This window comes from Mesoplodon bidens (assembly GCF_964165515.1).
Source record: "Mesoplodon bidens genome assembly, chromosome: 9".
Classification (NCBI taxonomy): Eukaryota; Metazoa; Chordata; class Mammalia; order Artiodactyla; family Ziphiidae; genus Mesoplodon; species Mesoplodon bidens.
Genome location: NC_138166.1, coordinates 69,441,764 through 69,467,104, shown reverse-complemented (window position 1 = coordinate 69,467,104; position 25,341 = coordinate 69,441,764). Strand labels below are relative to the sequence as shown.

The 25,341-nt window shown below is 38.2% G+C and overlaps 1 protein-coding gene across 2 annotated transcripts in view; it reads left to right on the top strand.

The window, feature by feature from the left end:
• DOCK4 (dedicator of cytokinesis 4) overlaps positions 1 to 25,341 on the top strand; it is a 487,691-nt gene that overhangs the window by 240,510 nt on the left and 221,840 nt on the right. For both annotated transcript variants that reach the window (XM_081243754.1, XM_081243753.1), the window contains exon 8: positions 2,776 to 2,927. In XM_081243754.1, coding sequence (XP_081099880.1) covers positions 2,776 to 2,927 — 152 coding nt within the window. The remainder of the gene's footprint in view (positions 1 to 2,775; positions 2,928 to 25,341) is intronic.

The window sequence follows — 25,341 nt, the reverse complement described above, 5'->3', positions numbered from 1 at the left end:
TACAAAAGATGCAACAATACGTTTTTCACTCTTCTAGGATTTGCATGTCTCTGCACATGATCTCAATCAGTGATTCTCAGCCCTCATTGCACGTTAGGATCACCTGGGGAGCTTTTAAAACTACCACTGTCTGGACCCCCATCCCCTAGAAATTCTAATTTAATTGTTCTGGGATGGGACCTGGGCATAAGTATTTTTTAAAAGCTCTCTTGGTGATTCTAAAGTGCAGCCAAGGTTGAGAACCACTGATCTAGATAAATTGGATTCTTTGCAGGAATAAGGGAGCTAATTTTTCTCCTCAGTTTTTAGTGAATGTCATGAATGATGCTGGGAGCTTTGCACTGTTTGAAGTAAAGACCAGACATCTCTTTGAGGTCTGTTCTTTTCATAATGTTTTTATATCTGTTTTTTCAGCTCTAGCCTTTAGTAGTTATTCATTTCTTCATAGCAGTTTGCACATTGTTACCCTGAACTTTTAAATAAATCAGTAAATAAGTTAGCAACTTCAGAAAATAAAAAGCTTGAGAAGTTAAAGAGATGTAGTTTTATGAATGCGTTATGTTTCCTTTGCCCTGTTATAAAGGATTTTTAAAGCCCCAAATAGAGCAACCCTCATAGAAAAAAAAGGCAGAATTATGCTTTTTTTCTAGTTAGAATATTTCTCTGCAGAAAGCCTTTTCTAGTAATTATGGCCAACACATACCACAATGCTGAGGTCCACTTTATTATTTATTTATTTTAAAGAAGATGTTGGGGGTAGGAGTTTAGTAATTTGTTTATTTTTGCTGTGTTGGGTCTTCGTTTCTGTGCGAGGGCTTTCTCTAGTTGTGGCAAGCGGGGGCCACTCTTCATCGCGGTGCGCGGGCCTCTCACCATCGCGGCCTCTCTTGTTGCGGAGCACAGGCTCCAGACGCGCAGGCTCAGTAGCTGTGGCTCACGGGCCTAGTTGCTCCATGGCATGTGGGATCTTCCCAGACCAGGGCTCGAACCCGTGTCCCCTGCATTAGCAGGCAGATTCTCAACCACTGCGCCACCAGGGAAGCCCCTGAGGTCCACTTTAAAAGAAAATGCACTTAGTCTTCACTGTCACAGAGGCGTGTCCAGTGTACCTGCTGAGTATACAGTAATTATAGATGCATTTGGTTAATTGCATTTTTTTAGCTGTCTACTTTTCAAGTGGTTCAATTTAAAAAATAAAAGCATGAAAAAATTCTGGTGATTTTATGCTGTTGCATCTATAATTGTAAATGGCATTTTTTTGCGTTCAAATCTTGGTTAGTTAGTCATTAGTTATTGAACTGTACTTAGAAACATAAAAAGATGGCTCGTGTAGACATAGAGTTCTGTACCTTATCCTCAACAAAGGATATGACTCCTTTAGAGTTAATCCCTGAGCTATAAATATATTTTTTTAATTGTCAAGTGATCCACAAGAGGTAGCCTCTTTAGTAGTCTGGGTTATGAAAGCAATACTCTTACACATTCTTACTTAGCACCTGTTCTGTTAATTCACAGCCTTTCTGTATGTTTTCCCTGTGCTCTTACCCTGAGTCAGTTCTGCTCACACTGTGGTCCAAGAACTAGCTGGACCATGAACTGTTTGTAACTGGCCCAAGTACAAAAATGGCGAGTAAACGTTTAGAAACCTTTATAATATTTTGACATTGCCATGGCATTTTTATGGTATTTTATGAAAATATCAATCTGCGGTAGGTTAGGGGGAAAAACCAACCTGGTCCTTCACTGCAGGTAGTTTGTGAAGTACTGTCCTAGATGGTTCATAATTCCCGCTCACTCTTTCGCTCTCAGCTAAAGTGTCATTTTTCCAAGAAACCTCCTCTGACCGCTCAGACCCAAGTCAAATTCTCCATTCATCACAGTTGCAGTTTTCTATCCATTTGTGGGAAAATTTTGATGTCTGCTCCCCCTAGTAGAAAAGCTCTATGAAGGCAGGCTGTTTCTGTGTTTACGCATCATTGCATTCCCAGTGCTGGGCTCATAATAGATACGTAACAAGTATATGTTGACTAAATGATCATTCTCATGTTCTCCCCACCCCTGGAACCATGGGTGATTCCTTTCCTTCCTCAACTTGTGGGAACTCTTACTTCCGGTCCCGCCTCCCAAGTATAGCCTAGGCTAGCTGTATTAAGGACGGAAATAAGAGATGGACACAGATTCTATTCCTGCCTTTAGACCCCTCACTGGCTTTCTTAGGTCTGCTTCCCTGTAGCTCCGCAGCAAGTTAGAAACATTTTCTTGCTCTAGTGATTGAATATCATTTGATACTGCCTGCCTCAGAAAACTACCAGAAGTTTGAAATTTAGTATACTTTAAAAGAATTTTTAATTATGAGAAATGTGAAGTCATAGCTACATTGTTCAGCGAAATGATCAGCTAGATACAATTTAGTCTGATTTTTAAAAGATGGCTAATAACTTGCTCTCACCGTGGGAGTTGACGAGGGACCGATAGCATCCTTTGAACTTCACGCTGCCTGAATCTACTCAGTGAGTTGATATCATTTTGACATTAATGATTAAGAAACAAATCTTAAAGCAGGATTCCTTGATGGTCTGCAAACTTCAGTTTTTTATTTTAGAAGTTGGGAGAAAATTTGGAATTTAACATCCAACTAGATACCAAATACACAGCAAAAAAAAAAAAAAAAAAAAGCACAGGACATCATAATCACACCATAGCTAACTAGCTTGTTGGATTCCATTATTTAATTCGGTCCATGCTGATCATGTTTTTTGGGGGGGTGTCATTCAGATGGAGCATCGACATCGGAAGAAAGATACCCCAGTGCAGGCCAGCAGTCACCACCTCTTTGTGCAGATGAAAAGCCTCATGTGTTCCAACCTGGGAGAGGAGCTTGAGGTCATCTTTTCCCTCTTTGACAGTAAAGAGAATCGACCAATCAGGTAACTGAATATGGAGATATGACTTGAACTTCTTAATGCTGGAATTGTGGATGTTTGCAACTGGCAGGCTTCAGGATATATGACCTTGTACATTTTTCTTCTATCAGCCTGTTTTCTCATCTGTAGAACTCTGTGAATTTCTAAGCTGCCTAACTTCTGGGCGTTTCCCCCAAAATTAGATGAAATGATGCATGCAAACGTTTTTTGAAAAACTCAAAAGGGCTGTGGAACCATAATTATTATTAAATGAAAGTATGTCATTGATATCAGGTCTTTTATTTGAGTTATTTTGTATTGATAATGCAAGGAGGACATAATATCTCTAATATCTGAAGTTTGTTTGCTTATCAAGTTCAATACATTGTATTTTTCAAATTTTCAGTAAGCAATTATAAAATTCTTACCCTGTCTGCATCAAATGATATTGAGAGACAACTAAATACTTGGAAACCTTCCCATGAGAGTTTCAGAGCTGGGAAATAATAAACAGTTTTCACCAACATTTTTTTTCTTTCTCTGTCTTAACCTGTTGTAGTTCTCTTATGGCAAGTTTTCAATATTTAGGAGAAACTTACAATGGACGTTTTAGTTGTTATCCAAAGGTCTTGACTTTTTTTGAGACTTTTTTTATGTTTAAAAATTTTTAAGTCTTAAAGTTGAGCACAATCCACACCATCTTTTACATTAAAATTTTAAAATTTGAATTTGGAATTAAAATTGTACCACAAATTACACATAATGACCCAATTGTACCACACTTTAAAGAAATAATACTTACTAAAATAAACATTGACAATTTTAAGCAACAATGAGCCATATATATTGTTTTGTAAATATAAAATAATCCTGGAGTGTTTTCTGGTAAAAAAAAAAAATCTTTTTCTAGGAAATATGTGTGAAGTTTATTTTTAGTGCATTTATTGCCATAAAATCTTTGGTGAATTAACTTATGTTACTCATTACCTACTAGAAAGTGTACTTTCTATTTCTTGGCAGTGGACTGTGTCCATAGAATTTTTTAATTTAAAAATTTTTAATTTTTAAAATTTTATTTATTTTTGGCTGCATTGGGTCTTCGTTGCTGCACGCGGGCTTTCTCTAGTTGCAGCGAGCGGGGGCTACTCTTCGTTGCAGTGCGCGGGCTTCTCATTGCGGTGGCTTCTCTTGTTGCGGAGCATGAGCTCTAGGTGCTCGGGCTTCAGTAGTTGTGGCACGTGGGCTCAGTAGTTGTGGTTTGTGGGCTCTAGAACGCAGGCTCAGTAGTTGTGGAGCATGGGCTTAGTTGCTCCGTGGCATGTGGGATCATCCCGGACCAGGGCTCGAACCCAGGTCCCCTGCATTGGCCAGCGGATTCTTAACCACTGCGCCACCAGGGAAGTCCCGTCTGTGTTCATAGAATTTAAAGCTGGTGGTTTTGTGCAGCAAGGACAGGGTTTATGAGGTGTGGAAATAACAATGGTAATTCATTTTCAAAATCTACTTTATATACTGTTGGAGAAAATGAATCAGTGAGTTAAAAAACCCTTCCCCCTTTCCCAAATCAACACCGCTAAAAAGGGAAGATAAAGCCCTGAGAAAAGGGTTCAAGTTACAGCTTAGCACTGGCTTTAGACATGTGAAAGATTAGAGATAATGCCTGCTTACATATTGAAGTGTGTGTTAGAAAGCTTGGTTTCCAGGTTGTGTAGTTTAACCAAAGTCTTCATAACATTGTCTGTATAATGTATGGTCTCTAAAATATTTAACAAGCTATTGTCTATTATGGATTGTAACAGGGAGAAATGAGGTCACTCTTTTGCTCATTCCTGTTCAGCTAAAGTTTTTGAGGAATATACGTTCCCCTTTGCCACTCAAATTGCATTTATGTAGGATTAATATTAGCTTCTTTCAGTTTTGTCTTGTTACAAACATTTTCAAATGTTCTAAAATGTTCTTTTAGGTTTTGATCGACAGAGTTCCCTTTCTTTTATTCCTACTTATTTGATGAAAGTAGGAAAATAACCTGGCTGCAGAATCCCCAAAATGCTGTTTTTGTGGTCCCTAGGTTCAGGCCAGGAGCTGGGCCTTTTACCTGCTCTGGATGTGGTTGGGCTACCTTATATGCCTGCCTCCCTCCTCTGCCCTCCCTCCTTCCCCCTCCCGGTTTTTTCCCCTCCACCCTCTCCCCCTCCCCTCTTGCTTCCCATCTCCCTCCCGTCTCCCTTTCCCTCTGTTGCACACACCTGATACAGCATGACCCTAGGAGAAATCAAGCCTGAACTTCTCTCCCCTGCTTCTACTCACTGAGTTTGGCCATCGGCTCTCACCTCCCAAACTCATAATCACTATAAAGGTGATTGACAAAAGAATGAGTAAGAGTGAAAATACCCGCTTACTAGGTGTTTGGAACCATCTCAGGTTTCTTTTCTTGACTCTCTGAGGCCTCAGATAGCACAGCGATTATTCTTTTAGGGAGTGTTCAAAACCTTGCTATGAGTAGCTCGGATTCACACTGCACAGGGTGGTGTCACCATTACCTTTTGAAGAGGCCTTAGGATGCACAGATCTGAGGACTGGGCTTGATTCTTGTCTCTGCAGTTGACTGCTGCTGCCCTGATCCTTTCACTTACCTCTGTCTTTTCCTTCCTCTTGAAACTGGTGACAAGTCTTGCTTCCTTCACTGCTTCTGGCGTAGCTGATGAGTGTAAAGTATTTGCATCTTCACAGAAAAAGGTATTATAAATGCAAGATATGATTTTTGAGGTATTGTTGTGTTTCTTCTTATCTCCAACAATGAATGCAGTGTGGGATGTGTGGGTATTTTAAAATCAACTCGTATTACTTTTTTAAACTTCTTATTTTAGTAAATTTCAGATGTATAAAAAAGTAAAATAGTATCTTGAAGCTTCATGGACCTACCACCAGTGACAAGAGTGATTGACTCAGGGCTGATCCTGTTTTAACCCATCCCTTTCTAGTCCTCCTCTTTGCCCCCAGCTTATTGGAGGCAAATCCCAGACATCAAATTTTCATATGTAAATATTACAGGGTGTAACTATCTGTTAAAAAAAAAAAAAAGGTACTCTAAAGAAATTGCCACCCACAAAATAAATATTCCCTTAAACATCATCAGATATCCATTTCCAGTCTATTCAGAGTTCTGCTGTTGACTGATGTATATTGTTTTACAGATTCCAAATTCGGAATTTGTAATTTACGAGATCCAAATAAAGTCCATCCATTGCATGGTTGATAAGTTTGCCAGTCACTTTTCAGCTATAGTTTCCCTTTCCCTCTCTCTCTTACATTCCTTGTAATTTATTTGTTGAAGAGAATGGATAATTTGATTTTTTATTTTTTTTTCAGCATTCGAAGCCCAATCCAAATCATAAAATTTACTAGGCAAAAGATGGTATAGTTCAGGGAATGCGTTTGTTGTTAAATAGAATCATTAGTGCTGTAATTTACAGAAAATAAAATACAATCTAAGTGTAATCTTTATGGTGTTACCCTGGCCATTAATCACAGGAAATTACCTTGTCCAGGTACAGGTGGAGGGGCCAACATGTACAAACCCTGTAGAAGTTTGATTAGGAAAGATAGATGTTTATTCCTCTCACAAGGCAGACAACTGGCTAGGACTTTCTCATTTAACTTACTTCCTCTAAGAAGCAAACAGCCAGCATTTTATTGAGCACTAACCATCTGCCAGACTGTGTTCTAAATGCTTTAAATATATTATCAGCACTGATTGTATAGGTGAGGAAGCAAGGCACAGAAAGGTTAGGGAACTTGCCTAAGTTTACAGACTGGCAAGAGGCAAAGCACAGAGTGGCAAGCCAGTGATCTGGCCCCAGAGGTTGCCCTGTGAACACCCCCCTCCTGCATTGGCCTCAGCCACGTTCCTCCTCAAGGGCTTCAGTATTTGTCTGAACGTTTCCATCATTGAGCAGGATTTTATTGCCCAGAGTGAGAGCTTCAGAGACTGATAGCCCTAATAATAAGTTGTTATAAATTATTGATAGTGATAACACTGAAACTAATATAGGACCTCAGAAATATTCTATGCTATAGAAATTGGTTTTTCAAATTGAGTCCTTCTCAAGATACTTTAAGAATAGCAAAAAAGCATCAACTCTTACTGTGTGCCAGTGATCAAAATCTTAGATTCACTACTTGGAGATGTCAAAGGCAAAAGGAGTCAACACATGAAAATTACCTCCTCTGGTTCACTGTGTGGAGAAATGAAGCACATGGTATTTCCTCAGTTCCAGGAAGGGTATGTTTTCTGACAGAGACTTAAAACAATTTGTCATTGATGTTGAGCTATATTTAGAAAGCCCATTAATATTATTCAAAACAGTTTCTGCCTGAAGGTGACCTAAAATATTAAGCCTCTGATGCATGTTGCAGACACCTGTTACTATACCAGAAAGATGCAGGCATCTTCTGACAGCATCTTGCTAACATACACCTACCCTGTACTTGTTTTCCTTTTTTCTTTCCTCATTTGTTCATGTAACAGCATCTGCCCAGACAGAGCCCCTGGCAGGTACAGCTACTTTGGACTCAATTATCATCAGAAATAACATACTTTAGTTTATTTGAGTGAGTTTTGCACAGTCTTTGACATGATTTCTCACCATAAAAGATAATTTCTTAGTTAAAAAAATGTTTGCCAAATTAAGTTTTATATGAGTAAAATATTTTTAGAGAGCATCTATCTGGTTGAAAGTTTGTAATTTCTCCAAGCTGTAAGGGTATACCTAGAAGAGTCAGGGAATCATTTCCCTAGATAGCATCTGTAATTTCATTTTATTCAGTTCTATTCAGTTTATTTAACTAACACTTATATGCCATATAACACAACCATGTGCCAGACACTGTTCTAAGCTGTTTAATAAATATTAACTTATTTATCCCTTGTAACAACCTTATGAAGTAGGTAATATTAATACAGTCTTCGCTTGGTATCCGTGGGGAATTGGTTCAGGACCTCCCTCAGGTACCAAAATCCACAGATACTCAAGTTCCTTATGTAAAATGGCATAGTATTTGCATATAACATGCACACATCCTCCCATATACTTTAAATCATCTCTAAATTACTTATAATACCTAATAAAATATAAATACTATTTAAATAGTTGCTTTTTGAAACTTTCTGGAATTTTTTTCCTGAATATCTTCTATCTGCAGTTGATTGATTCTGCGGATGCAGTACCTACAGATACGGAAGGCTGACTATATCCCCATTTTTTATAGATGGGGAAAGTGAGGCACAGAGAGATTAATAACTTGCCCAAGGCCACACAGCTGGTATATAGTGGAGTTGTATTTTAACATGCAGTCTGATCAGGCATGACTGTTCTTAATCACTTTTCTATACCCATTCTCATGAACTTCGATATTAATAGTAATCTGTTTTCTTCTGCAACCAATTTTTTACTCACCAGTGTATAGCAAGGGGTCTGTTGAGGGTTTTTTCTTTTGTTTTGTTTTTTTAAGAAACTGAAGTGGAAGAGGCTTGAGCTTATTAAGAATTGACAGGAAGGATCCAGTAACGTGGGAGAGGTTACACTCATGGGAGAGGGGAGGTCATTGCTGGATAAAGGTCCCTTAGAAGACATCAGGAAACAACCTTGAAATTACAGGTGGGAAGATCAGCCAAGGACCGGAGAAAGGGAGAAAGGGCAGAGACTGGATGTGCATAAACTGGGGTATAGGATTGGGAATATCAGGGGAGAGGGGATTTGTATAAAGAAATCAAACCACAGGTTTGGTACCAGACAACTGAAATAAAGTGAGTATCACAATAAAGCAAGTCACACGAATTTTTTGGTTTCCTGGTGCATACAAAAGTTATGTTTCCACTATACTATAGTCTTTGTGTCTGAAAAAAAAGTGCATATCTTAATCAAAAAATACTTTATTGTTGGACTTCCCTGGTGGTGCAGTGGTTGAGAGTCCGCCTGCCGATGCAGGGGACACGGGTTCGTGCCCCAGTCTGGGAAGATCCCACATGCCATGGAGTGACTGGGCCCGTGAGCCATGGCTGCTGAGCCTGCGCATCCGGAGCCTGTGCTCCGCAACGGGAGAGGCCACAACAGTGAGAGGCTCGTGTACCACAAAAAAAAAACAACAAAAAACTTTATTGCTAAAAAATGCTAACCATCATCTGAGCCCTCATCTTTTTTTGCTGGTGGAGTGTCTTGCCACCAGCAAGACACATTGATGGTGCTGACTGATGAGGGTGGTCGTCACTGAAGGCTGGGGTGGCTGTGACAGTTTCTTCAACTAAGACATCAGTGAAATTTGCTGCATCAGTTGACTCTTTTTTTCCATGAACGATCTCTCTGTAGCATGCAATGCTGTTTGATAGCATTTTACCCACAGCAGAACTTCTTTCAAAAATGGGAGTCAATCCTCTTAAACCCTGCCTTATCCACTAAGTTCATATAATATTATAGATCCTTTGTTGTCATTTCAACCATCTTCACAGCATCTTCACCAGGAGTAGATTTCATCTCAAGAAACCACTTTCATTGCTCATCCTTTTTTTTTTTTTTACATCTTTATTGGAGTATAATTGCTTTACAATAGTGTGTTAGTTTCTGCTTTATAACAAAGTGAATCAGTTATACATATACATATGTTCCCATATCTCTTCCCTCTTGTGTCTCCCTCCCTCCCACCCTCCCTATCCCACCCCTCTAGGTGGTCACAAAGCACCGAGCTGATCTCCCTGTGCTATGTGGCTGCTTCCTACTAGCTATCTGTTTTACGTTTGGTAGTGTATATATGTCCATGCCACTCTCTCACTTTGTCACAGCTTACCCTCATTGCTCATCCTTAAGAAGCCACTTCTCATACTTTCGAGGTTAAATATGAGATTGCAGCCATTCAGTCACATCTTCAGGCTCCACTTCTAATTCCAGTTCTCTTGCTGTGTCCACCACATCTACAGTTACTTCCTCCACTGAAGTCTTGAACTCCTCAAACTCATCCATGAGGGTTGGAATCAACTTCCTCCAAGCTCCTGTTAATGTTATTTAGACATCTTCCCATGAAGCACAAGTGTTTTCTTAATGGCATCTTGAATGATGAATCCTTTCAGAGGTTTTCAGTTGACTTTGCCCAGATCCACAAGAGGAATCACTATCTATGGCAGTTATAGCCTTACAAATTGTATTTCTTACATAATAAGACTTGAAAGTCGAAATGACTCCTTGATCCATGAGCTGCAGAATGGATGTTGTGTTAGCGTGCATGAAAACAACATGAGTCTTGTACCTCTCCATCGGAGATCTTAGGTGACCAGGTACATTGTCAATGAACAGTAATATTTTAAAAGGAATCTCTTTTTCCAGGATACTAGGTCTCAACAGTGGCCTTAAAATAGTCAGTAAACCATATTGTGAACAGATATGATGTCATCCAGGCTTTGTTGTATCATTTATAGAGCATAAGCATAGTAGATTTAGCATCATTCTTAAAGGCTTTACAATTTTCAGAATGGTAAATAAGCATTGGCTTCAACTTAAAGTCACCAGCTGCATTAGCCTCAAATAGGAGAGTCAGCCTGTCCTTTGAAGTTTTTAAGCCAGGCACTGACTTCTTCTCTCCAGCTATGAAAGTCCGAGATGGCATCTTCTTCTGGTATAAGGCTGTTGTGTCTACCTTGAAAATTTGTTGTTTGGTGTGGCCACCTTCATGGATTATCTTAGCTAGAACTTCTAGATAACTTGTTGCAGCTTCTACACCAGCACTTGCTGCTTCACCTGGCACTTTGATGTTATGGAGACGGCTTCTTGCCTTAAACCCCATGAACCAATCTCCACTAGCTTCAAACATTTCTTCTGTAACTTTCTCACCCCTCTCAGCCTTCAGAGAATTGATGAGAGTTAGGGCCTTTCTCTGGATCTGGCTTTGGCTGAAGAGAATGTTGTGGCTGGTTTGATCTTCTGTCCAGACCACTAAAATTTTCTCCATATCATCAATAAAGCTGTTTTGCTCTTTACCTTTCATGTGTTCACTGGAGTAGCACTTTTCATTTCCTTCAAGAACTTTCCCTTTGTGCAGTCACAACTTGGCTAACTGGTATGAGAGGCCTAGCTTTCAGCCTGTCTCAGCTTTCCACATGCCTTCCTCATGAAGCTTAATCATTTCTAGCTTTTGAGTTAAAGTGAGAAACATGCGGCTCTTCCTTTCATTTGAATGCTTGGAGGCCATTGAAGGGTTATTAATTGTCCTTATTTCAGTATTATTGTATCTCAGAGAACAGGGAGGCCTAGGAGAGGGAGAGAGATGAGGGACATCTCATGATGGTGGAGCAGTCAGATCATACACCCAACTTGTATGGGCGCAGTTCAAGATGCCCCAAAAGAATTACAAGAGTAACATCAGAGATCACTGATCACGGGTCACTATGACAAATATAATAATAATGAAAAAGTCTGAAATATTGCTAGAATTACAAAAATCTGACACAGAGACCTGACATGAGCAAATGTTGGAAAACGGGCGCCAATAGACTTGCTCTTCACAGGTTTGTCACAGACCTTCAATTTGTAAAAAATGCAATATCTGTGAAGTGCAGTAAAGCGAAGCACAATCAAATGAGGTCTGCTTGTACTTAGCATCATATGCTACAGATGTTTCTTTCAGCTTGCGTTTAAAATTGGATATCGTACTATTTGGTGATAGAAATAGTCGTAGCATTTATGTTTTTCATAGTCTGTGCAGCTGTGGAAGTGTGTATTCTTATCTTTCCTGTGTTGACATATTAATATGTCAGTTAATCTACAACAGAGTATAAGTTACATGGACCAATGAAAATGACATAGTCCACTTGTTGACTATTTCCCTTATAACTTTCAGTACTTTGGTTACTGCTATATTCTAAGTTTCAGGACTAATCTGTTACTGTATTTCATTCTCATCAGAGGATATATTTAATAGGACCTAAGTGCCACCAGTGAGCCCTCAGCCTAGTATAGGGCTGCTTATACGTGTAAGCTGTTGGCATGGGCTTTTATTTGAGAAAATAGCACAGAGTTGTACTTCTCTAAAAAGTCTTATCCTGGTGATTAAATACAAAAAGTCTTTTCATAGTAATTAAGTTCAGATAAAGTTGACTTTCTTGCTGTTACCTTATTCACATACTTGACTGAAGTTATGTGCTTTTTCTACCATCACACAGTTAAACTCTCCATTTTCATTAAATGCTTCATTTCCATATAAATTTTATATTGCCTAAAATTACCTTCTTTTTTAGTATACTCCAGTTCTGTCATTTAAGAAAAAGTAGTGAATATTATTGGTGAGGCACAGATTTTTTTTTTATATGAACTCATTCTGGACTATATCTGAATTTCTCTCCATCCTCAAGACTCAGATCTTGTATCTTGTGCAGATACCACTCTATAGTATATAAGTGGCCAGGCTCTAGAGTCAGAGGATCTGCCATTGCCATTCAGTAGCTACATCAGCCTGGGCAAACTAATTCACATCTCTTATGTCTGTAATTTATCTGCTAAAAGAGGATAATAATAGTACTTCTCTCATGGGATTATTTGAGGATTACATGAGATAATGCATATACTTCTTAGTCTAATGCTTGACACCGGGTCATTGGTCAGTAATGATAAGCTATGATGATGATGATTGAAAACGGGAACTGTACTTTAACATAACCAGAAATGATATGTGGTGTTTGGTCTTGAATTCTTAAAGAAATCATATAGTCTAAGGAATTATTATTAATTTTTAAGGTATGTGTTATTATAGTTATATAAGATTTAGGGAGACTAGTAAACAGGTCAAATGGCATCAGGGATATGATTTGCTTTAAAATACTTTAGCAACAGAAAAAAAAAGAGAGAGAAACACAAAGAAAGAACAAAGGGATAGGTAGAGTGGTGTGACAGAATTGAATGGTTGTGAATTCCTTGTGATAGGTCTATGGGTGCTTGCTTTACCTTTTAGCATATAGTATGTATGGTTAATGAATTACCTCCTTAAAATTATCAATGCTTTATACATGTGGGCAGTAAAGCAATGAGGGCAGGCATTTTTTTCAATCTCTTCGAAAGAAGACGGGTTTATTAATCTGGCCTAGTCACTAGCCCCATACATGGTTTGGATTCCATTCTGCCTTGAATAATAATCCTGGGTTCCTTTGAACTGACAATGATATTTTTGATAATGTTTTCGGCAGAACTTAACAGGAATGTTTTCTGAAGATCTAGGACATTCAGTATTATAATAACACATATATTACAATAGTATTATCTTTAAACCATAAGCTTTGACTCATATATAAAACAAAATAGGCAACTTTTAGAAGATTAATGTTCTGTGGGAGGGAATACCTTATATGCTTAAGCAAAATCCTGTGTCTATATAAGGACCAGCTTCCCCAAAACTCTGAATTAATAAAGGTTTGTCCTAAGCAACAAGATCCTACTGTATAACACAGGGAACGGGAACTGTATTCAATATCCTGTGATAAACCATAATGGAAAAGAATATGAAAAAGAATGTATATATGTATAACTGAGTCACTTTGATGTACAGCAGAAATTAACACATTATAACTAACTCAACTCAACTATACTTAAATAAATTTTTTTTAAAATAATAAAAAACATAGAGATTTGTTCTCCCAAAGGTGAGGAGACCACTCACCACTCCCTTGTTCATTCATTCACACATCACACAGTGCACAGGAGTAACAGTTGTGTGCGAGCAGCGTGAGGTCCTGCTGGAGACCCAAAGGTGACTCCTGGAGCAGATGGCAGAAGGGATCCAGGACACATGTGAAGGCAGCTATTTCGAGAAGGAGGAAGGTCGCTTCTTCTACTAATTTGGGAGGGAGGGAGGGCACTGAAATGGGTGTAAGATATTGAAATGGAAAACAAGGACTAGGTCTGTGGCCTTGATCTTTTATAAGGAAAGTGGGGAAACAAGATGAGCTGCTGCTGGAGAGCAAAAGAGAGAATGAAAGGGAGTTCAGGGCTGAAAGGGAGTTGCAGGAGCAAGATCAGCAGCCTTTGAGCAAAAACGTGATAGGAAGTGAGTTAGTGATGAAAAATGGAACTGCTGAGTGCAGGACGGGACCTCCAAAGAGAGACATCTGAAATTGGTGGCGAATCCTGGCTCCCAAGTTAGACAGCTTTTGCCAGGTGTGCTCAGAAAAGAGGTATCAGGTGGTAGAGTTGGAGTCTGACACATCACAGTTGGAAAAAACTGAGACTGGGAATCTAGCAGGAGGAGGAGAATTAAAGACATTACAACAATAGCTTCCATTTGGTCTCTTCAGAGGCTGATGTGATCTAATTGCCTTTCATTTTTAAGAGGAAATTAAAGAATTAGGGCTTCTTTTGAAAAGACTTAGTTACTGGGAATTTTTTAAAGACCTTACAGAATGTATATGTATAACTGATTCACTTTGTTATAAAGCAGAAACTAATAAAAAATAAAAAAAATTTTTAAAAAAAGACCTTACAGAAGGGAGCTGTTGGAGAGAACAGTTATTTAGCCCACTCTTGGAAAAAATGCTAATATTTTTGTGTCTATATTATAGTACATAACACAGTTAAGGGAGCCCATATGATTCTTTAATTCTCTGAGCACTGTGCTAGAATTTCTCATTTCATACCTCATTTACAACTTATTATAGTGTGATCACACAAGTTCAGTCTCTATATTTTTACATAAATTAGGAGCATTTGTTGTTTTGAACGTAGAAAGATAGTTGGCATAGATCTCTTTTTACAGTTTTATGTTATAAAATTAACTCAAAATTATAACCTCTCCAAAGTACAGCAATAATGGAGGGGAAAATGTCTGACTGGCCATGTATGCAGGGAGCACAACACTATTTGAGAACAGAAATAGAAGAAGGCATTCAGAGGTCCTCCTTAGACTGTGGCAATATCAACAATTCCACGCGGCCCAGAGTGCTTCCTGCTATTTGTAGACATGCTGGCACAGAGTTCCCTGTGGGTGTCTGTACATCACTGACCCACAGTGACCTTCCCTTGGGCTTCCTCTTTAAAGGCATGAGTACTTCCCCCTCTCCCCTTTCTTTGCCATCATTTGATTCTTCTAGCAGGTGCATGAGAATTGGGATTGTTGTCACTTCCAAGTTAATCAGATTCTGTGGTTTGCTCCCCCTTTGGTCACACTTCTGTTGCATACCAAAAAAAAAATTGAGATGTAGTGTTGTTCATAGGAGAGATTTTAAGAAATGGACCAGGAGGAGGATCTAAATTAAAACAAAAACAAGCAAACAAATAACTTTATTCATGCTGAGAACACCCAGTGTAGAAGTGATCCACAGTTCTTTGTAGCATTTTAAGAGCCACACAATTCCAATTATTTTTGAAATTTTAAATTACTACATTATTATAAGGCTAAGTGGCTGGAACTTTAAAGTGGCAGAAAACCAAAAACTCATAGAGTAAATGTATTCAGAACTGGCTTTCTCATCCCCTTTAGCTCTAAACACTTACTCAGCAGATTTGTCTCATTGTACTTAAACAGTGCAGAGTTTTAGAAATTGATCAGAAGGGCTTTCCACCCCTATTCCTGTGTTTTAAAAGATGACCAGATGGGTGTTTTTCTCACCAGGATTCTGGTCGTCTCTGTCTGTTCTCCTCTGCCCTGTGTCTGCTGCCTATAGAGAATTCAGATTAATTTAGTTTTCCTAAATTCACTACCAATCAAGTCATGCTCACACATAGCAACCCACCTTACGAGGACTTCTCTGCTCTGCATTGCCATTTGTGCTGTAAGGTGATTCACCATTGACAAAGGAATTATTCATGATACGGTCCTGTTAGTTCCTTCTCTGAAGATAAGACTTTACCCTCTCCTTATCTTTCTGTTCCCAGCACCTTGCAGAGTGCTTACACTGACTGGGCATCGATGCAGTTGCAGGAAGTTTACAAGTCTCTCACTGTTGTTGAGGCAGAGTATTGAAAGATTGTGTCATTATTGTCTTCATTTTTTCTGCCTTCCTTCCACTCCAGTGGGGATATGCTTAGTCATAAGAGAGAGAACTCAAGGTTGAGTGCATCAGCAATGGTAATGGATTTGGTTCAGGTTCTCCTGTGTTAATCAGCACTCTGCTGTCAGACATGTCTCTATGGGAGCATCATTTGCAAAATCTGTCCTGCTTAAAAAAAAAAAAAGTAAATAAAAATTAGCAGATAAATTTATGGACAGTCCCTGACTTAACAGTAGTTCAACTTAGGATTTTTTGACTTCACAGTGGTGTGAAAGCAATACACATTTACTGGAAACTGTACTTTGAATTTTGAATTTTGGTCTTTCCCTGGGCTAGCCATATTCGGTACAATGCTCTTGTAAAGCTGAATGGTTTTATCAGGACGGAACCCTGTAAGTTGAGAAGTATCTGTGTAGCATCTTCTCCTAAGTATTTCCATTTAGAGATCTTTGACTACAAGTTAAACAGAGACTGCATCTTTTTCTTTCCATTGAGCAACAGAGGTTTCACACTATTGCTGTTGAATCACTGATCTTCATTCATTCAGCAAACAATTGCTGCTTTCCTCGGGGAAAGGCACTGATCTGGGCATTGGGGACACATCAATGAATAAAAAAAAAAAAAAAAAAATTTCTCGCCCTCCCAGAACTTACATTCTATTGATGTTCAAAATACTAGTAAGCTTTAAGTCAAGAAATATTTTTAAAGGCTAGAGTTTCTCTTTGTATGGTAACCAGTATTGCTGTTTTTGTTTCACCAAAAATACTTGTGGTGTCTAAAGCAATGCTACCTAAACTTTTCAGTGCCTAAAGTTCATTTTCAAACTTATGAAAACTATGGAGCTCTACAGAAAATAACGTACCTATCCTCATACACATGAACAATTTGCATATCAGTGTAGAGGCTTTGTAGCTCTCTGGTTAAAAGGAAAAAGCATTTGACCTTTAGAAAGTCCAATTGCATGGGTCATCTTGTTAATAAATAGTATTTAATGATGATTTAGATACTTTTCTTTTTTTTAGATGGAAGTATAGTTGATTTATAATAATGTGTTAGTTTCAGGTGTACAGCAAAATGATTCAGTTATACATGTACATATATTTTTTCAGATTCTTTTCCATTATAGGTTATTATAGTTCCCTGTGCTATACAGAAAATCCTTATTGTTTATCTATTTTTATATCTAGTGGTTTGTATCTGTTAATCCCATACTCCTAATTTATCCCTACCCTACTCCCTTTGGTAATCATAAGTTTTCATTTTTTTAAGTTATAATGAATATAAAGAATCTATCAGTATCAGTAAGCTGTTGAAAGGGACATTTGATTTTGGCTTCTTTCCTTTTAAAAATTAGAACTTTTTTTGAGATAATAAATGTATGAAAGACATTATACTTACTGTTTTTGCAAGGCTTGAATTATTTAGATTTTTTCATTTAGTCTGTTTTCATTAAGGTTTCTTTGCCTTTGCAAAGAACTGCATGCTTCAACCCAGAGTAGTTATAAAGAGCTCAGGTTTGCTTTACTTTCAAGATTGCTTATTACAGATACTTTCTAACAAAAGAGGCATTGTTAAAAAGGTCAGAATAATTACTGTATATAAATCAGAGGATTCCTCCCTCATGAAATGTCAAAGGTATAGTGTTTACCATAATCAAATTATGTAAATTCCAAGAAGAATAAGCATAAGACATTCTGCCTGTAAACAGGCCTTCTTATTTCACAGTCCTTGTTTCTGTTGACCAGATCCTATCATCACCTACTTTTAGTTACTTCTCTAAGAAAGTTATTTTCTAGTGAAATTCTTAATGAGTTCTCTAGAGATAGACATAAGCAAGTTTTTTCCTGAGTAGCTCAGTTAAACAGTTTAGCTGTTTCTAAGGATTTTACTTGAATTCAACAATGAGATTTTTAGGGTCTCAAGTCTTTAGAACTTAGAGTCATTATTGTTTTTCTCAAATCAACAGTTGATCCAAATCTCTTCTTTAATTCATCCGTCAATCAGCAGGTGATCTGTACATCACTTATTTATAACTTTAGAAAGCATTGCACTCCTTTTTCTTTGAGCTTTACCTTCCCCAAAAGAATTCTGATTCAGTTAGCTTTATTCTCTGAAAAGAAAAATAACATGAAGTGGTTTTAAGTCGTTCTAAGTAGTAAGAAAGAATCAGCTTGATGTTCAACATTGGCAATAGAGTTGACTGTAGTTTAAAAAATTATCTCCCCTTTCATCATTCAACTAAGGCAAGATCCTTTATTGTCCTGACAAAGCCATCCCATTAGTTGGTTGCTTAGTCCTTCAACCTCAAATATTTGTAAAGTGAATCTGGACTTGGGTATTAATATTAAAAAAGAAAACTCAGAGTCTTTCTGCTCTTTAGGTAAACTACTGTGGCAACCCTGGTATCAAGGATCCTTCTTGTTTCATTTCCCTTTAATCAGAAGAGCTCATGACCCTTGTGTTGCTTTCGTTTTAAAATTAGAAAGCACATTAATAACTTTATCTAGGAAGACTTGCTTGAGGAGTTGCTTTCATTTATTGCCAAGGAAAAACTTCATTTGTATCAGTCATATGGTTGGGAGAAGAAAGGGGAGAAATCGTTGACCTGAAGATATCAGCCATTTGTTGCCTGTTTTCTGGTTGTATATGACGATCATAAAAGACAGTCAGCAATTCTGACTCATTAGTGCCTAGGCATTTGGGTCAAAACAGTGGTTGTTAAATATGACTGTGCTTTTAAACACACAGGGAGCTTTTAGGTCCATAGTAAGTCGGGATCCCCAGGCTAGGGCCTGGGCTTTATACAGCTCCCAGGAGAATGTTGTACACACCCATGTTCGGAGATGGCCTGGATGAGAGCCCCCTTTTCTGTGCCATGGTGAGCACCAAAACTCTTGGTCTAGTGGCCACCCCAGGGCAGCTAGCACACCTTCCACTCACTTCCCCAGAGTATCTTGCCGGGTCTGCAGTAGCACCAACTCCTGGGGGCGTTACTATGACAACTTAGAATGCTCCTTGAGTTGTCCTTTGCCACTCGTTCTAGGAAAGAACACAGTAACAATTCCCTGCACAGATGGTTGGAAGCATCTTACACTGTTAGTCAATCAGAAAGCGTTTGAGAAAATGCAGGAGGAGCAGTGAAATAGAAGCATTGAGATCACCTTCTATTTGTGTACTATTGCCTTTTGGGTAGAGGGCCTCGAGTCAGCACAGCTGAACCATTCTCCTACCTCTTCTCACTATTCTCCTTCCGTCTTCTTGCTCCCACTGTTTCCTCCCTGACTGCTGGTGCATCTCCCTGCACTACTATTCAGTGTAGAGTAGATATTAATTGTCCTCACACACAGCATAGTTAAATTTAAGACAAGGGACTTGGCTTTTTCAAAGACACTACTATTTTTTGGTATTTATAAAGTGTTTTATAAAGTGTAAGTGTAGGACTTCCCTGGTGGCGTGTTGGTTAAGAATCCTCCTGCCAATGCAGGGGACACGGGTTCGAGCCCTGGTCTGGGAAGATCCCACATGCCGTGGAGCAACTAAGCCTGTGTGCCACAACTATTGAGCCTGTGCTCTAGAGCCCGCGAGCCACAACTACTGAGCCTGTGTGCTGCAACTACTGAGCCCGTGTGCTGCAACTCCTGAAGCCCGTGCGCCTAGAGCCTGTGTTCTGCAACAAGAGAAGCCACCACAATGAGAAGCCCGCACACTGCAACGAAGAGTAGCCCCGCTCGCCGCAACTAGAGAAAGCCCACACACAGCAACGAAGACCCAGTGCAGCCAAAAATAAATTAATTAATTAAAAAAATAAAAAAGTGTAAGCATAAAAGAACCAGACAGTTCTTTTTCCAATTAGTGTACCAGAATACGACCACCGAAGTGTTTGCTCTCTTTTGTTACTGTCACATTTGGAGAACATAAATTTATTTCAGTGACTTAACTGTTCAAAATGATTTTGGAAACATTCTTTGTAATTTTTTGTAGATTAATCAGACTTCAACCCAAGATATTATCCAATCATATATTTTTGGATAGAGTGTACACTGTGTAACTTCCACAAACATTAAAACACTTAGGCAGTTTTGTTTCTTGTGAGAAGGGAGCTATAGAGTGATAAACATGAATCCATATAGAGAAATACAAAAATCTCCTTGGCGTTGGTCATTCCTAACTTTAGGTGCATTGCTCTTTGAAGGCAAATGATTGTCCTAGGAATGCCATATGGGAGAGCCACTTTATGTGATTAATCAGAAGGCTGGGAGGACCCTCCCACATCTGGCCTGGAGGCCCCCAAGACCCTAGGTAGGGCCTTTCCTACCGGACAGCTGCTTCTGAGTGTTATGATAGGAGGAGGGGGTGGGGAGATAGGAGCATCCTATCCTGCTGAGAAGGGGAAGGAGAAGCCATTAGACATAAACTCCCTAAACACAGATATGTTTGTGGCTTTTTTTTTTTTTTGTCTGGCTTCATGCATTTTTAATTATTATTTTTGTACTTTATTGAAAATATTCATAATAAAACCCTTGGTTCATGTGACATGGGTAGGCTTGTTCTTTTTGTCTATTTTGAGGTGTTCTGTTACTTTGAAAACAGCATAACATTGTGGTTAAGAGCTGAAACTTTGGAATCAGACCCTGGAAATTAATTTCCTGGTTCCAACCTTGACTGACTATGCAACTTTGACCAACTTACCGAATATCCCCAAGCTCCAGCTTTCTCATTTGTAGAATGGGGATGCGAGGGGCTCCTACCTTATAGGATGGTTGGGAGAATTAAAGGGTATATTTTGACTTTTACTATTTTTCCCCAGGGATATCTGGGGATGCTCTTGCACACTCTTATTTCATTATCTTGGTTCTCAAATCCTTGTTAGAAGAAGGCAGGTTATAAATAATAAATAATTGTGATTTTTTGTGCTTTATTTCCAAAGAAAGAATTTGAGATTGTTGATTTATAATATGGTGATTTATAATGGCTCACACAAGGAATTCAGGTGGACACTAAATTTCTCTGGCAGTGATATTTCCTCTGGGAGGACATGACACTGTAACTGGAAGTCAAATGATGATTTTTCTCTGCTGGTAATAATATCAACTCTCATTTCTTAATGTGTCTAGAAGTGTTCTGTGTGCTTATTCATTCTTTGCTGATGAAGAAGGCAGTATTCTCATTTGAAAACATATTATGTCACCATAGATATTTCCATTACTGTATGTTTACTATAATAAAGACATAGGATGTGCGTGGCAGAGTTAAATGGCATGATCTAGAATCTGGAGGGGCCATGAAGTTAATTATGTATGTGACTCACATCTGGTGGTAAGGTGCCATCGATTGAAATGTCTCTGGAGAATTTCATACATTTCACTGCTGTGAAGTAAAAGGTATTATAGGGAAGAGAGCAAAAGTCGCTTCCCAATAATTTATATTTTGCTGTATTTTTTCCTGAAATATTGTATTTGTTCAGTCTTTAAACACTAAGGAGATACCAAATCATTGGCTAGCAGCTGGGAATGTAAAGGTTAATTGTCATGAGCCTGTATTCTAGTTAGTCACAGTGTAATAGAAAGAAACACACATACCTCTTATGATTAGGGGGAAAAAAGTGTAAATGATGTAATGTAGGTATGCACATCTTATAATAGGACACTTCTTAAATTCACAAAAGCTAGTTCTGTTTTCTGATGAGGTACCACTCTTTGACTTATAGTAGAGAGTTGAAAATACCTTTGTGTGTGGCCACAAAAGTTTGTGAGAGAATTTTGGAAGATGTGCCAGAGTGAAATGTCATACACTCGTTTAGTCCCCCTGCCTTGAAGGCAACAGTTTGGCATTCTCCAGACGTGTGTGAGCGTGTGGGTGGTATTTATTGTAATCTGAAGATTCTGAAATGTGTTGCTGTAGTTCTTTTTTTTTCTCTGAAACCATTTGCTGATTAAGTGGTTGCTGTATCACCAAAGCTGAAGAGAAATTGATTGAGTTTGTATACCAACAACTTTCACCAAATGAATAAAAAAGGTTTTATTTAATTGGCCATAAAAGGTTTTTTTTTCTTTTAAAAGAAGTCTGGTTTTTAAAAAATTGCACATGATTTATTTCTCCATAGTACCCATATTCAGTCTATTTTTATCTCCCCTTTAAGGCATGCTTAAGCTAAGGGATATGGCTTAGTACATATTGGTATTCTTTCTGTAATAGGATATGATAATAATGCTTGCATAATCAGGATTCTGTCTAGACTAGTGAAATTAAAATAGTGACAGAGCAAAAGGAGTGTCTGAAATAGAATGCTTTAGGAAACATTATTTTACCAGAAGACTGATGAAATTTGTGAATATGGAATAGTATTTTATATCAGTATTAAAGTTAAGGTCTCAATATGTAGAATGCCATGTTGACTTTTGTATATTAATATTATTGTTATTTATCATTTTTGACTGACTTGTCAGAAGATAAAGTGACATTTGTTTCAAATGTTTCAGTAGGGATAAAGAGGAGCCTCAAACATAAAAAAAAGAGCGCATGGCCCATAATCAGGAGAGGGGAAAATGGTCACACTGCTTGTGTTTGGGGCTAAAATACAATCAATAAACATTATATGTTAGTAGGTGACTGATGACTAAGAAGCAAAACCAAACACTGGTCTTAAACCTCCAGAGTTTTGACCAACTAAAGCCAAATACTTAAATCTTTCTGGAGGTTTGCATTTGTTTAGTAAAATAATTTATTTCTCAAGTCATTTTTCTAAGTACGTTTCATTGAAAAAACTACCAAGGAACAATTTCAAACCAGGGATGGCTTTGAAGCCTGCTAAATCAGGATTTCCACTTCTTCCATTCCTCTTAGCCCAGGAAGGACGTGGGGTCCCTCTTGGGACCAAGCTTGACTGAGTCGGTGGTGTCCCAGAGGATGAATGACTTCTCCCGTATCTCAATATTCTGTAAATATTTGCTCAATTATTCTATGAAGCAGAGAAAGAATTTATTTTATAGCATTCAAATGAAGTACGAGCATTTTGAATTATATGTGGCATAGAATTCCTACTCAGCCACCACACACCAGCTCTGTAATCTTTTTTATTATTATTATTTTTTATTTTTTTATACAGCAGGTTCTTATTAGTCATAAGTTCCATACACATCAGTGTATACATGTCAATCCCAATCGCCCAATTCAGTACACCACACACACACACCCCCACCACTTCCCCCCCTTGGTGTCCATATGTTTGTTCTCTACATCTGTGTCTCAATTTCTGCCCTGCAAACTGGTTCATCTGTACCATTTTTCTAGGTTCCACATATATGCGTTAATATACAATATTTGTTTTTCTCTTTCTGACTTACTTCACTCTGTATGACAGTCTCTAGATCCATCCATGTCTCAACAAATGACCCAATTTCATTCCTTTTTAGGGCTGAGTAATATTCCATTGTATATATGTACCACATTTTCTTTATCCATTCATCTGTCGATGGACATTTAGGTTGCTTCCATGACCTGGCTGTTGTAAACAGTGCTGCAATGAACATTGGGGTGCATGTGTCTTTTTGAATTATGATTTTCTCTGGGTATATGCCCAGTAGTAGGATTGCTGGATCATATGGTAATGCAATTTTTAGTTTTTTAAGGAACCTCCATACTGTTCTCCATAGTGGCTGTATCAATTTACATTCCCACCAACAGTGCAAGAGGCTTCCCTTTTCTCCACACCCTCTCCAGCATTTGTTGTTTGTAGATTTTCTGATGATGGCCATTTTTACTGGTATGGGGTGATACCTCATTGTAGTTTAGATTTGCATTTCTCTAATAATTAGTGATGTTGAGAAATGTCTATTTAGGTCTTCTGCCCATTTTTGGACTGGGTTTTTTATTTTTTTAATATTGAGCTTCATGAGCTGTTTATATATTTTGGAGATTAATCCTTTGTCCATTGATTCGTTTGCAGATATTTTCTCCCATTCTGAGGGTTGTCTTTTCGTCTTGTTTATGGTTTCCTTTGCTGTGCAAAGCTTTGAAGTTTCATTACGTCCCACTTGTTTATTTTTGTTTCTATTTCCATTACTCTAGGAGGTGGATCAAAAAATATCTTGCTGTGATTTATGTCAAAGAGTGTTCTTCCTAATGTTTTCCTCTAAGAGTTTTATAGTGTCCGGTCTACATTTAGGTCTCTAATTCATTTTGAGTTTATTTTTGTGTATGGTGTTAGGGAGTGTTCTAATTTCATTCTTTTACATGTAGCTGTCCAGTTTTCCCAACACCACTTATTGAAGAGACTGTCTTTTCTCCAACAGCTCTGTAATCTTGGGCAAAACTATTTACCATTTCTCAGTTTTCCCACCTATAATATGGCATAATAATAGTACCGACTTCCTAAAGGCATAGTGAGGATAAAAGGAATTAAATCCATGTAAAGTCCTTAGCAGAGTGCCCATTCTCAAAAAAATAGTGTTTTCTCAAAAAAACAGTATTACCTAATAATGACTATTTTAAAGTGTAATTCATTTATCCCAAGGTGAATTTTTTGCACATTTCCTTTTAGTACATATTAAATTTGAAATAGTAAATATTCTTCCATTCTGAAGAGAGTTTACAGTCCTTTGCCCTGAATTATAGTAAATGACAATTGGATAAGATTGAATTCTGCATCCAAGGTTGGATCTGTCATTTCCAGCCTCTGCTTCAGAATTGTATCCTATGGGAACTTTATAGTCTTCATTTGAGAATCCTTGCAGCAATTTATATTCTCTTCATTCACATCTCATCAGCCACTGCTCTGTGGAACAAGACATAGGTAATAAGTGTGGAAATGACCCCGTAGAAGTGTGTATTGGTTGCCCTTTCTCATGTGAGAGATCAGGGATAGGCATAATATAAGAAAAGGACAGGGTGAGCCAGGTAGTTGAATCTGTTAAATATATCTAGCTAGATTTAGATGGCAAAAGAGAATAAAAATGTTCCAAAGCAACCATAAAGTCAAATCCATATGCTTCCTTAGAGATCTGATTATGGTCCTCATTTCTCCCTCTGTAGGGGAGAAGGGTGATTTTGGATGACAGAGTCATTATTTACGGCAAGGACCAAGTGATAAATAAGCTTGGAGACTTGGAAGGGTCTGAACCTTACTAATGCCCTACCTTCCCTTTCCCTGCTTGATTCCTAGGCTGAAGCTACACTGACCAAGTCTATACCCTGTGCTAATTTCCCATTTTGGGGATCTTGGCTGTGTGTTCTCTGCCTGAGGCAACCAGCCATTTGATTCTATTGTGGGCACCAGGGTATTAAAATTCAGAAGCTTGTGGTAGCTGGTAGATTAATTTGGGGGTGAGGGTGATATTCATTTTATTTTTTTGAACATAAATAGTGTAACACATTATCTTGGGTATAAATGGTGTCCACAAGTATTTATTGACTTGAATTAGT